The sequence below is a fragment of the Mandrillus leucophaeus genome, unplaced genomic scaffold (genome assembly GCF_000951045.1).
Source record: "Mandrillus leucophaeus isolate KB7577 unplaced genomic scaffold, Mleu.le_1.0 Scaffold582, whole genome shotgun sequence".
In the NCBI taxonomy this organism is placed as follows: Eukaryota; Metazoa; Chordata; class Mammalia; order Primates; family Cercopithecidae; genus Mandrillus; species Mandrillus leucophaeus.
In genome coordinates, this window is record NW_012106275.1 from 432,627 (window position 1) to 445,358 (window position 12,732).

Sequence of the window (12,732 nt, forward strand, 5' to 3'; positions counted from 1 at the left end):
TGTCACCCAGGCTGGAGTGCAGTGGCACAATCTTGGCTCACTGTAACCTCTGCCTCCCAGCTTTAAGCGATTCTCCTGTCTCAGCCTCCCAAGTAGCTGGGATTATAGGTGCCTGCCACCATACCCGGCTAATTTTTTTGTATTTTTAGTAGAGACAGGGTTTCACCATGTTGGCCAGGCTGGTCCCAAACTCCTGACCTCAGGTGATCTGCCCACCTCAGCCTCCCAAAGTGCTGGGATTACAGGTGTGAGCCACTGCACCCAGCCAGGACTTTGAACTTTAAGTATCAGAATAGAGGACACCGTTTCCTCTGAAATTACCAAAGGTGAGCAAGGAAACCAATACATACTTGCCCTCTTTCATCTCTAATCGCTGACTACAGTATGTGAAGGAAGTCTATCTAAAGCAGTGAAGTCCAAACAGGAATGTGGGAAGAAACCAAAGAAGGATGCTCACAGCTGCAGATCTCAAGGCAGAGTGAGAAGTGATGGTTCTTAGACGTGGACCAGGGACTGGCATGCTGCACAGGGTGGCAATGAACACTCCCCTGGCTGGGGTTGGTACCAAGGAGAATTGTGTGAGGCCAACACAGAAATGAAATAGGCACTGCTGAGGATAGTAAGGGACGCGGATGATGGGTTTGTAGAAAATGTAGAAATAAAATGGACATAAACAAAGTATTGGAGAAAAAATGATAGAACCGAGTAATCATTCTAAATTTATAATTGATGTATCAAAGAAGGAAACTGAATAATGGGTTAGAAAAAATTGTTGACTGACTGTGATCTCTATAGGGATAAGGACACAGCTTGTTCTTCAGTGTGAAAAGCTCACCTTTAGCTCTGCTTTGAGAAATCTTGTTAGAATACAGGACTCATCAGCACAGTTATAAGACAAGGGGAAAGAGGGAGAGAGGCAGAGACTCATGGTCCAGAAGAGAGGGGGCTAATTCCTAAGGCAAGCTCATGGGAAGAAGGGAAAGGATGGAGTAACAGGGAAGGAAAGGAGTCTGGGTAGTGATGTAGAACTGCTAGATAAGGGTCTTTTAGAAACAGTGTTTGGCGTGGAGGAGAAGATACAAGCAGAGAGGTTAGGCAAAGGGGGTTTTTATTGTGCTCATTAACAAGGACACAGAAGCTTAGGGAGTTCTGAGTTTGGGTTTGTACTACAAGTTTCAAATACACTGGTAAGTTTTCCTTTGAAAAGAGTATGTTGAAAATCATGAGCTTTCATAGTTGCTGTGTTCCTTGTCTGAAGTAACGTTTGAAGATAAGAAGAGGGAGAACTTTGAACGTGGCAACCTGGAACTGGAGAAACGAAGGCAAGCTCTCCTGGAGCAGCAGCGCAAAGAGCAGGAGCGCCTGGCCCAGCTGGAGCGGGCAGAGCAGGAGAGGAAGGAGCGTGAGCGCCAGGAGCAAGAGCGCAAAAGACAACTGGAACTGGAGAAGCAACTGGAAAAGCAGCGGGAGCTAGAACGGCAGAGAGAGGAGGAAAGGAGAAAGGAAATTGAGAGGCGAGAGGTAAGCAGGCGAGAGTGGAGCCACCCCGAGTTAGTGTGCAATTACCCCCTTTCAGAATTATCCAAGTGATCTATTCATGCCATCTTTGTCTTTTTACAGTTCAGTAGTTTTAGTATATTCCCAAAGTTGTGCAGCCATCATCCCTTATTCCAGAACATTTTCATCACTCCAGCTCCTTACCCATTAAGCAGCTACTCCCCATTTCTTTCTCCCTCCAGCTCCTGTCTATCATTAATTTACTTTCTGTCTTTCTAGGTTTACCTATTCAGGACATTTTTTATAAATGGAATCATCAATATATGGACTTTTGTTTCTGGCTTTCATTTAGCATGATGTTTTCAAGTTTTATCCACATTGTAAAATGAATCAGTCCTTTATTCCTGTTTATGGCTGAGTAATATTTTATTATGTGGGTATACCATGTTTTTTAATTCATTCAGCAGTTGATGGTCATTGTGGCTGTTATAAACAATGCTGTTATGAACATTAATGTACAAGTTTTTGATGATACAATTTTGTAACAAACCACTGATACCAGTTACGTGTTTTTCCAGACTGTTTTCTCTGTATACACCTATATAAAAATATAAAGGTTTATATGGTGGAGAGTATAAGGTTGTGCAATTTTTTAAAAAACCACTGTAATAGTGTCATACCAATTACATTGTTCTTCAACCTTCCTTTTGTTTGTTTGTTTGTTTGTTTGAGACAGAGTCTCACTCTGTCACTTCCAGGCTGGAGTGCAGTGGCGTGATCTCAGCTTACTGCAACCTCTGCCTCCTGGGTTCAAGCGATTCTCCTGCCTCAGCCTCCTGAGTAGCTGGGATTACAGGTGCCCACCACAACACCCAGCTAATATTTCATATTTTTGGTAGAGATTAGGTTTCACCATGTTGGTTAGGCTGATCTCGAACTCCTGACCTCAGGTGATCCGCCCGCCTCAGCCTCCCAAAGTGCTGGGATTACAGGCATGAGCCACTGCGCCCGGCCTGTGCAACCTTCTTTTTAAACTCTTTTAAAAATATGTGTGGGACATCCTCCCTATATTCTATGGAAGTCTTCATAAATTTAGCACCATACCTGGAAAGGGACTAAGCCGATCTTGTCTCTCTTTCCAATTTTAGTACATTACTGCAGAAGCAACACATAATTGTCTCATGTGAATGGAAGATAAAAATGAGGAATTTTTCGATATAAAAAAATAGCCTGAGTGCCGTGCCTCAAGCCTGTAATCCCAGCACTTTGGGAGGCTGAGGAGGGATGCTCACTTGAGGCCAGTAGTTGGAGGGCCACTGCATTCCAGCCGGGGTGACAGAGCAAGACCCTGTCTCAAAAAAAAGAAAGAAACGAAACTTATAGCCATAACTCCTTTTTTTTTGAGACAGAGTCTCACTCTGTCGCCCAGGCTGGAGTTAAATAATAATTTCTCTTTTGGTGGAGTAAAATCAACTTTTGTTTGTTTTTGTTCAGGGGTGTTTTAGTTTGATTTTACTGCATAAAGAAATTTTCCTTCTTGGCGTGTCAGTAAGTAAGAAGGAGCACTTTTAGTTAGTACATCAAGCATTCTTGAAGGCATAAAGAATGGAATTCTAATGGGGAAATGATCCTGTCATCTTACATAAATATAATATTACATAAATATAATAGCCAGTTCTGTATATTCCCTTTATTCCCATAGAAGGAATACCGTATTTTTATAAGTTATTTTTTGGTTTGTAATGTGATTTCTTGTAATGTTTATTATTTACTCCCTAAAAGGAAGGACTTACTAGATGTCACTTTTGTGAAGAGACATTGTGTGGTGTAAGAACTGAAAAATCAGTAATTTGTCTCTTTGTAAATGTCACAGGCTGCAAAACGGGAACTTGAAAGGCAACGACAACTTGAGTGGGAACGGAATCGAAGGCAAGAACTACTAAATCAAAGAAACAAAGAACAAGAGGACATAGTTGTACTGAAAGCAAAGAAAAAGACATTGGAATTTGAATTAGAAGCTCTAGTGAGTGAAGTTTGGTTATACTTAGGAAATATACTAAGATGGAACCATTAAAAACAGTAGTAATTTTTTATTACTCTTTCATTTGTTCAAGAATGATAAAAAGCATCAACTAGAAGGGAAACTTCAAGATATCAGATGTCGATTGACCACCCAAAGGCAAGAAATTGAGAGCACAAACAAATCTAGAGAGTTGAGAATTGCCGAAATCACCCATCTACAGCAACAATTACAGGTGAGGAAATATGCCTCTTAAATGCTATTAAACTGGCATCCTTTTCTCGAATTCATTTCATTTACTTATTTATTCAGTAAACATTAAGCAACTATCTTGTATTAGGCACTGGGAAGCAAAAATGAAGTAGACAGGGTCCTTGTGTGAAAAGTAGCCTGTCAAGGAGACAGACTCAGCAAATGTTTATTGAGCACTGCTTTGGGCCAGATGCTTTTGCAGTTTCTGAGGCTACAGCAGGGACAGACACTCTGTCTTCTGGGAGCTTACCCTCTCTGTTTGCAGGAGGAACAGAGACTAACAAAATAAAGTATGTACTGTATTAGAAGATGAAAAGTGCTAGGGAGAGTGAGTAGGGAAGGGAATAGAGAGTCCTAGGGATAAGAAAGGTTGTGATTTTAACTAAGGTAGCCAAGACAGGTCTTTCTGGATGGTGACATTTGAGCAGAGACTTGAAATTAATGATAGGCTAAGCCATGTGGGTATCTGGTAGAGCAAGATCTAGGCAGAGAAATAGCAGTGCCAAAGTCCTGAGGCCATGGCAGGACTCTTGAGATGCCAGTTACAGCAAGGAGACTACTGGTTAGAGCAGGTGGGAGCTGGATCACACAGAACCTGTAGTCCACCAACAGGACTTTGGCTTTACTGCGATAATTATAATAAATAAGTATACTTAAGTATTTTAGGGGGGTCATATGAGAGCTATACGTATAGTAAATAGTTGGAGATGCACAGAGCACTATTAGTAGTTCTGTCTTCATTTTAAACCCTGTCCAAAGTTGTTATAATATAACCTGGTTTGGTACCAAGTGTTGAACATCAAATTCATGTACATGTTGCCTGCAGATGATCATATTTGTCTGTGACTCTTTTATGTCAGACTTTTTCTCAGCATGATGTTTTTGAGATATATCCATGTTATTGAGTGAATGACTCCTTTGTTTCTTTTCATCACAGAGTAGTGTTTCCTTATATGTTCATTCACCTATTGGTTGATATTCAGGTTCTTTCCAGTTTGGAACTTTTATGAATAAAACTGCAGTGAGCATTTATGTACAAGTCTTTATGCGGAAATGGTTTATTTCTCTTGGGTAAATTTTTAGGAACGGAACTACCATGTCATATAAGTATATATTTAACCCCATAAGAAACTGTCAGGCCAGGCACAGTGGCTCACACCTGTAAACCCAATACTTTGAGAGGGCAAGGTAGGAGGATTGCTTGAGCCCAGGAATTTGAGACCAGCCTGGCCAACATCTCTACATTAAAAAAATTTAAAAATTAGCTGGCATGGGGGCATTCACCTGTAGTACCTGCCTGAGGCAGGAGGACCACTTGAGCCCAAGGGATGGAGGATGCAGTGAGCTATGATTGAGCCACTGACAGCCTGGGCCACAGACTGAGACCCTGTTCAAAAAAAAAAAAAAGAGAGAAGAGAAAGAAAAGCAAGAGAACTGTCAAACTGCACAGAGTTTGTACCATTTTACATTCTGATCATTTAATTTGTATTTCCCTGAAGGCTAATGATGTTGGGAATCATCTTACATGTTTATTGGCGAGTATCTTTTACTGTATATCTTTGTTGAAGTGTCTGAACAAATCTTTTGCCCATTTTTTATTGGGCTGTTTGTCTTACTATTTATTTGTAAAAGTTCTTTTTATATTCTTAACAAGTCATTTGTCAGATACATGTTTTGCAAATATTTTCTCCCAATCTGGCTTGGGTTTAATTTTTGTAATGGCATTTTTTAAAGGGCAGAAGATTTAAATTTTGATAAAGTTCAGTTTACCATTTTTTTTCTTTTGGTGTTCATGCTTTTTATGTTCTATCTAAGAAATCTTTGACTACCCCATGATTGCAGATATTTTATTTTCTTCTAGAAGTTTTTGGGGTTTAAAAAAAATTAGTTTTAAGTTTTTATAAATTGCAAAAAAACTTTAAAATTTTAAGTTTCATAGTTGTATCTTATATGTTTAGGTCTATGAGCTATTTCAAGTTGATTTTTGCATATAGGGTAAAGGTTGAGGTTTTTTTTTTTTTACATACTGATACACAGTTGTTATAACACGATTTATTAAAAACACTGTCTTTTCTCCCATTGAGTTACCTTGGTAGCTTGTTGAAAATCGGTTAAACATATTTGTAATGGTCTATTCTGGACTCTATTCTGTTCTTTAGATCTGTCTGTCCTTTACCAGTATGTCACTCTGTCGATACCTAATTTTTGAAGTCAGGTGATACGAATTCTCTGTTATTGTTCTTCTTTTTTCAGAATTGTTTTTGGTTATTCTAGGTCCTTAACATTTCTATGTACATTTTAGAATCAGCTTACCAGACATGCTTGGAATTTTGTTGGAATTCCATTGAATTTATAAGTCAATTTGGGAAGATTTGGCATCTTAGCAATAGTAAATCTATGGCATAAATCTCTGTTTAGGTTGTTATAAATTTCACTCAGCAATGTTTTGTAGTTTGCCGTGTCTAAGTCTTGTATATATACTTTGTAAAGTTTATCCCTGAGTATTTTGTGGCTTTCGATGCTATCGTATATTGCATATTTTTATTTTAGTTTCCAGTTGTTTGGTGCCAGTATATGGAAATAGAACTTATTTTTGTATATTGACCTTATATCTATGATTGCTTAACTAACTTTCTTTGTGTATCTTACTTTGTTGACCAGAACCTCCCATACTATATTGGATAGAAGTGGGAAGAGCCTTGTTCCCTCTCGATGAAGGAAAGCTCTCTCACCATTGAGTATAGTGTTAACCAGGGTTCTTGTAAATGCCTTTTATCAGGTTGATGGACTTCCCTTTATGCTGAGGGTTTTTATGATGAACGGGTGTTGAATTAGATCATATGTTTTTTCCCGCATCTATTAAGTATTATGTTTTTTCTTTCTTATTTTGTTAATACGACGAAATACATGGATTGCCATTTGAATGTTAAATCAGCCTTCTGTTCTTGGGATAAACCACTTTTGATCATGGTATATTACCCTTTATTAAAATATTTCACTACATTCCATTTCCCGGTTTTTTTTTTTTTTTTTTGAGGATCTTTTTAAATCTATTGAATTCAATTCAACAGAGATAATTGGTTTTTAGTTTTCTTCTAATATTCTTGTCTAGTTTTGATATCAGGGTAATGCTGGCCTAAGAAAATGAGTTGGAAAGTATTCCTTCCTCCTCTGTTTTCTAAAAATGTTTGTGTTGAAATAGCATTTCTTCTTTAAATTTTGGTGGCATTCACCAGTGAAGCCCTCTGGACCTGGAATTTTCTTTGTGGTAAGACTTAATTATAAAATTTATTCAGTAGGTATAGGGCTATTCTGATTTTCTTTTTCTCCTTGAATCTGTTTTGATTATTTGTATCTGTCAATGAATTTGTTTATATTATCTAAATTACTACATTTATTTGTATAAAGTTGTTTCTAGCATTCTCTTACTGTATGCAAGTCTGTAGTATCTGTAGTGATGTCCCTTCTTTCTTTCCTGATATTGGTGATTTGTGTCATCTCACTCTGTCTTCCAGCTTCCTCCTCCTTTTCCTTCCTAATCCCTTCTCTCCTTTCTCCTACTGTCTCTCTCTCCCTTCTTTTCTTGATCAGTCTATCTGGAGTTTGTTGATTTTTAAAAAATAAGTTCTTGGCTTTATTGATTTTTTTTTTTTAAATAAGCTCTTGGCTTTATTGTTTTTCTCTGTGGTATGTCTGTTTTCTGTTTTATTTATTTATGCTCTTTTTCTCTTGTTTCTTCCAATTACTTATTTGGGGTTTAATTTTCTTTTGTCAGGCTTCATAAGGAGGAAGTTTAGATAATTGATTTTGGACCTTTCTTCATTTTTGATACAAACATTTTAAGCTTTAAATTTCCATCTAAACACTGAAATTGCCATATCCCACAAAGTTTTAAAATGTTGCATTTTCATATTCAATTCAAAATCTTTTTAAAATTTTCTTTGTAATTTATTCGAATTCTTTCACATTTATTGAGATTTATGGCTCAGCATATGATCTGTCTTGGGGAATATTCTATGGGCGCTTGAAGAGAATGTGCATACTGTTACAGTTTTGTAGAGTGTCCCCTAAATGTCAGTTAGATCAAGTTGATTCATGGTGGTCTTCAAGTCTCCTATGTCTTGACTGATTTTGTGACTACTTTTATTAGCTACTGAGAGTGGAACACTGAAATCCTGGTCATTGTGGATTTGTCCATTTTCCTTTCATTTCTGTTCTGTTCAGTTATTGTTTCATGTACTTTGAAGTCCTAAGAATGTTCTTATACATTTGAAATTTGAGATTTGTAAAGTAAAAAGTATCAGAAGTTGATTGCTGGAAATTATTGTAAAATATTACAAAATGCATGCACCTTTTTCTTTGTCTCAAATATATATATATATATTTTTTTTTTTTTTTTTTTTTTTTGAGACAAAGTCTCACTGTTGCCCAGGCTGGAATGCAGTGGCGCAATCTCGGCTCACTGCAACCTCCGCCTCCCGAGTTCAAGTGATTCTCCTTCCTCAACCTCCCCAGTAGCTGTGATTACAGGCAAGCGCCACCACACCCGGCTGATTTTTCTATTTTTTGTAGAGATGGGGTTTCACCATGTTGGCCAGGCTGTTCTCCAACTCCTGACCTCAGGTGATCCGCCCACCTTGGCCTAAGTATATTTTTCTATGTGTTAACTCTCTTTAAGTGGCTTTCATTAACTCTTGAGGTGAAGTTCCATAAAATATTCTCCTGGAAAATTTAAGGATGAAGGCCATGGGTTTATCTATCTAAGTATTATCACCTAATACTATATGACCAAGTACAATTTTTATTATTTAAGATTGATGCTTAGAATGTTCACTTATTGATAATATGATAAAAATCAGGATTCCCCAAAATGTAATGAAGTAAAAAATAAAACATTCTTTGAAGAAAGAAAAGTATGTAGTAGGTAATGAGATATTGGTTCCCTTTCTGTACAGGGATTAGCAGATACTTGCTTTGGAGATAAGTCAGATCTGATACGTGTATTCTGTTTTATCAAGATTTTTTTTTCTGTTATGGATTATTCATAGGAGAAGATGCTTCTAAATTCTTGCTGTTGAGTTAACTCTGTCTACCATTTAGACATACATTACACAGAGATTTATTCCACGTAAACCAGTCTGTATCTAAAGGTAGTTATTCCAAATTGGACTGGTTTTTAGCTTCTGATGAAAAATTTTAATTAAGGCGTTTTTAGTTTTTCAAAGAAAAAGTCAATACATAGAGCTCATTTTTTATCAAGGTAAAAATAAGAGTCAAATATTCTTTATTATAACCTGGGAAGGCTGCCATTTACTGAAATGTGCAGAAACTATACAGGATATTTTAAGCTAAATTTAAGCAAATACTATGCTTGGCAAGTTAACCACAAAAATTCCAAACAGCCTGTGCAGTGTGGCTCAACTTTTTTCTTGTGTCAGTTAAAAAATAGTTGCTTCAAAACTTTTGTGTACCTGTTTAAAATTCCACCCAGTGTGGTGGAAAAATATATACAGCAGCTAAGATTCTAGTTGTTAAAAATCTTTGATTTCTGTTTCCAACTTCAGGTATATGGTAAACCTAAGTTCAGCCTTAGTAAGTATCAAAGTTCAGGACAGAGTAATAAGATAACTCCTGTTTAGACCCCTGAGTTAGTTTACAAACAGTAGGATCACTGCATTTGCATTTGATCCCGGTGCCATTGGAAGATCATTACTTCAATTTATCTCTGTGGAGTGGTACTTAATGTACATTTTTTGAAGCTTATAAATATCCAGTAAGTCAACAAAAATATAAGAAATATCAGGGAAGCTATAGCTGTCTTAACTTTATTTTAGGGAAAAGCATTTGGCAAACAGTAAATTTATTAGCAAGAAAGCAGGAGCCTCACTTAGCTAATGATTAAATGCAGCTTCACCGTACAGGATTTGGGAAGAGTCTGAGAAAACTGACTTAAGCTCTGCCTGGATCTTAATGTAGACATGGTAGCCTTCCCTGTCATTCATTACTGTTTTCCTCCTTCCTTCCCAGGAATCTCAGCAAATGCTTGGAAGACTTATTCCAGAAAAACAGATACTCAATGACCAATTAAAACAAGTTCAGCAGAACAGTTTGCACAGTAGGTGTTTTATTTTTAAAGTTGACCTTTACTTTTTTCTTTCTTTTTTTGAGATGGAGTCTCGCTCTGTCCCCCAGGCACACCACTAGAGTGCCATGGTGCAATCTCGACCCACTGTAACCTCCGCCTCACGGGTTCAAGATTCTCTCGCCTCAGCCTCCCAAGTAGCTGGGACTACAGGTGCATGCCACCATATCCAGCTAGTTTTTGTATTTTTAGCAGAGATGGGGTTTCACTGTATTGGCCAGGCTGGTCTTGAACTCCTGACCCCAGGTGATCTGCCCACTTTGGTCTCCCAAAGTGCTGGGATTATAGGCATAGGCCACCGTGCCTGGCCTTCTCTTATTTTATAACCAGCAAGAATTTCCTTAAGTGAAATGAGAACATTAAAAAACATTTTCCTCACTGCAAATTAAAGTTTTTCTTATCTTTGCAATGTTTTTCTAAAATAGGAGATTCACTTGTTACACTTAAAAGAGCCTTAGAAGCAAAAGAACTAGCTCGGCAGCAGCTACGAGACCAACTGGATGAAGTGGAGAAAGAAACTAGATCAAAACTACAGGAGATTGATATTTTCAATAATCAGCTGAAGGTAACTCTTTTATGTGTGCCTACATGTGTGTCCTACCCTTTAATTTTTTTAACTGTCCAAATGATTAGTTGCTATTTAATCTCAGGCAGAAAAATTTATTATGCCATTGTGAGGCAATCTAAATTGCACTTTTCTCCTTGAAAATACAAAAATGAATTTGGCATCTATAAATTAGGGCTCAATGAGTGGCCCCAGCATGACATCTATTTTTAACCTGAATCATATTTTGACACATCTCCATTCTTTTGTCTGTTTGCAATCACATCAAGTTGATTCCAAAAGCTTTATCTTTCTTATGTTCTTTGAATACTATTAAAAGGGATTGTTTTCTTTTTTAAAACTAAGAATTTTTCTGCCACTTCTTATCTTCATTGCGCTTAAATGTAGATCTTTATTTTGTTACCTCACATTTTTAAATCTTACTGTTTTAGTGGAGTAATTGCTTTTGTCTCTTGTGGCAGAAGTGGTGTATGGTTTTGTCACATTTGCACAGTAAAATTGGGAAAATGCCAAAACTCTGAGGAAATGTAAAATGGTTAGATCACAGCCTCTTTCAGATTTGGTGTTTCTGATTTAACTTTACAACTGTATCATCTTAAGAATGTTAATTATTGGCTGGGCGTGGTGGCTCACACCTGTAATCCCAGCACTTTGGGAGGCCAAGGTGGGTGGATCACGAGGTCAGGAGATGGAGACCATCCTAGCTAACACAGTGAAACCCCATCTCTACTAAAAATACAAAAAAAATTAGCCAGGCGTGGTGGCGGGCGCCTATAGTCCCAGCTACTCGAGAGGCTGAGGCAGGAGAATGGCGTGAACCCGGGAGGTGGAACTTGCAGTGAGCCGAGATCACGCCACTGCACTCCAGCCTAGGTGACAGAGCGAGACTCCATCTCAAAAAAAAAAAAAAAAGAAAAAAAAGAATGTTAATTCTTAAAATCACAACACAGTTTATTTCTTATAAACAGTCATATACTACTTTAGATGTATGTAGATATTAACGTTTTTGTTATTCTTATAAGAAATTGGATGTTACACTTTTTTCCCCTCTAAATATTTGTTTTCCTTATCTAACTTAAAATTCTTTATACTTGACTCTGGCCAATTCAGCTTTTGACAGTAGGAAGAACTAAAACTCCTATTCTTTAATTCTAAAAATAAAATTAAAAATTAGAAATCATATTTGAAACTTTTATAATAGTTGACCTTTGGATTGAGATTTTAGGCCAAATTGTCTAGACATCTGAGTTTGAGGTATGTGTGCTGTTCTTTCAGAGTATTAGGTAATGATCTTTTCTCAATTGTACAATTCCAGGAAAGTGCTCTTAGGGGAAATATTATTTGAGCCAACTTAGTGTTTTTCTTCACTTTGCTTTCGTGCTTACACAGTGTGTGTATGTGTGTACACTATATATGTTCTATATTCATGCATATATGATTATGTGTGGTATGTCAGTATTGGAAATACAGCTATAAATTAACCATCTCAAGAATAAGTACAATTAAAAACAAAAAAACAAAAAAGATTAAGTTCAATTAAAATACGCTCACATTAACTTTCATTGTCACTTGTCTCTTTTATAAGCAAAAAAAAGAAAATAGCACTGTTGCAAAACCTACATTGCTTTTTAATAGTCTCTTGGGATATAAACTGTTAAATATTAAACTATCTTCTGAACCCAGGTAGTAGTCCAGATTTGTGCCTTCACATTAAGATTCTTTTTCTAGAAATTTGACTCCCCAAAACAAAGTTCAGGTATTAGAAAATGATACTCTAGTGAGACTTTTGATAAATGTCTAGAAGATCTGTAGATTAAATAATTTTGGTGATTGAATTGCTGTTGTCATTACTAAAGAGAACACCCTTAATATGTGGTGAGTCACCCCTGCTTTGTTTAATTGACTATGGCTGCTTTCAGCATCACAGAGTTTCTTACATAAAGGCTAATTTTAGCCCCCCTTTCCACTAGCCCTTTTTCCAAATATACTTATTTTTAAATAAGAATATTTCTTCTTGTTTTTTAATTTTAATTTTGGCTTTCTCTTATTAACTTTAAATTTAAATTAATAAGATGAGTTTAAAAATCACAGGTCAGGCCAGGTGCAGTGGCGTGTGCCTGTAATCCCACCACTTTGGGAGGCAGGTGGATCACTTGAGCTCAGGAATTCAAGACCAGCCTGGGCAAAAGGGTGAAACTCTGTCTCTACTAAAAAAAAAGAAAGAAAGAAAGAAAAAAAAAATACCAAAATTAGTAG

The 12,732-nt window shown here is 36.9% G+C and overlaps 1 protein-coding gene across 1 annotated transcript in view; it reads left to right on the top strand.

The window, feature by feature from the left end:
- Positions 1–12,732, top strand: part of ITSN1 (intersectin 1 (SH3 domain protein)) — a 196,230-nt gene that overhangs the window by 78,250 nt on the left and 105,248 nt on the right. The window contains exons 12-16 of the mRNA XM_011999125.1: positions 1,259–1,521; positions 3,371–3,520; positions 3,612–3,752; positions 9,797–9,884; positions 10,337–10,476. Coding sequence (XP_011854515.1) covers positions 1,259–1,521; positions 3,371–3,520; positions 3,612–3,752; positions 9,797–9,884; positions 10,337–10,476 — 782 coding nt within the window. The remainder of the gene's footprint in view (positions 1–1,258; positions 1,522–3,370; positions 3,521–3,611; positions 3,753–9,796; positions 9,885–10,336; positions 10,477–12,732) is intronic.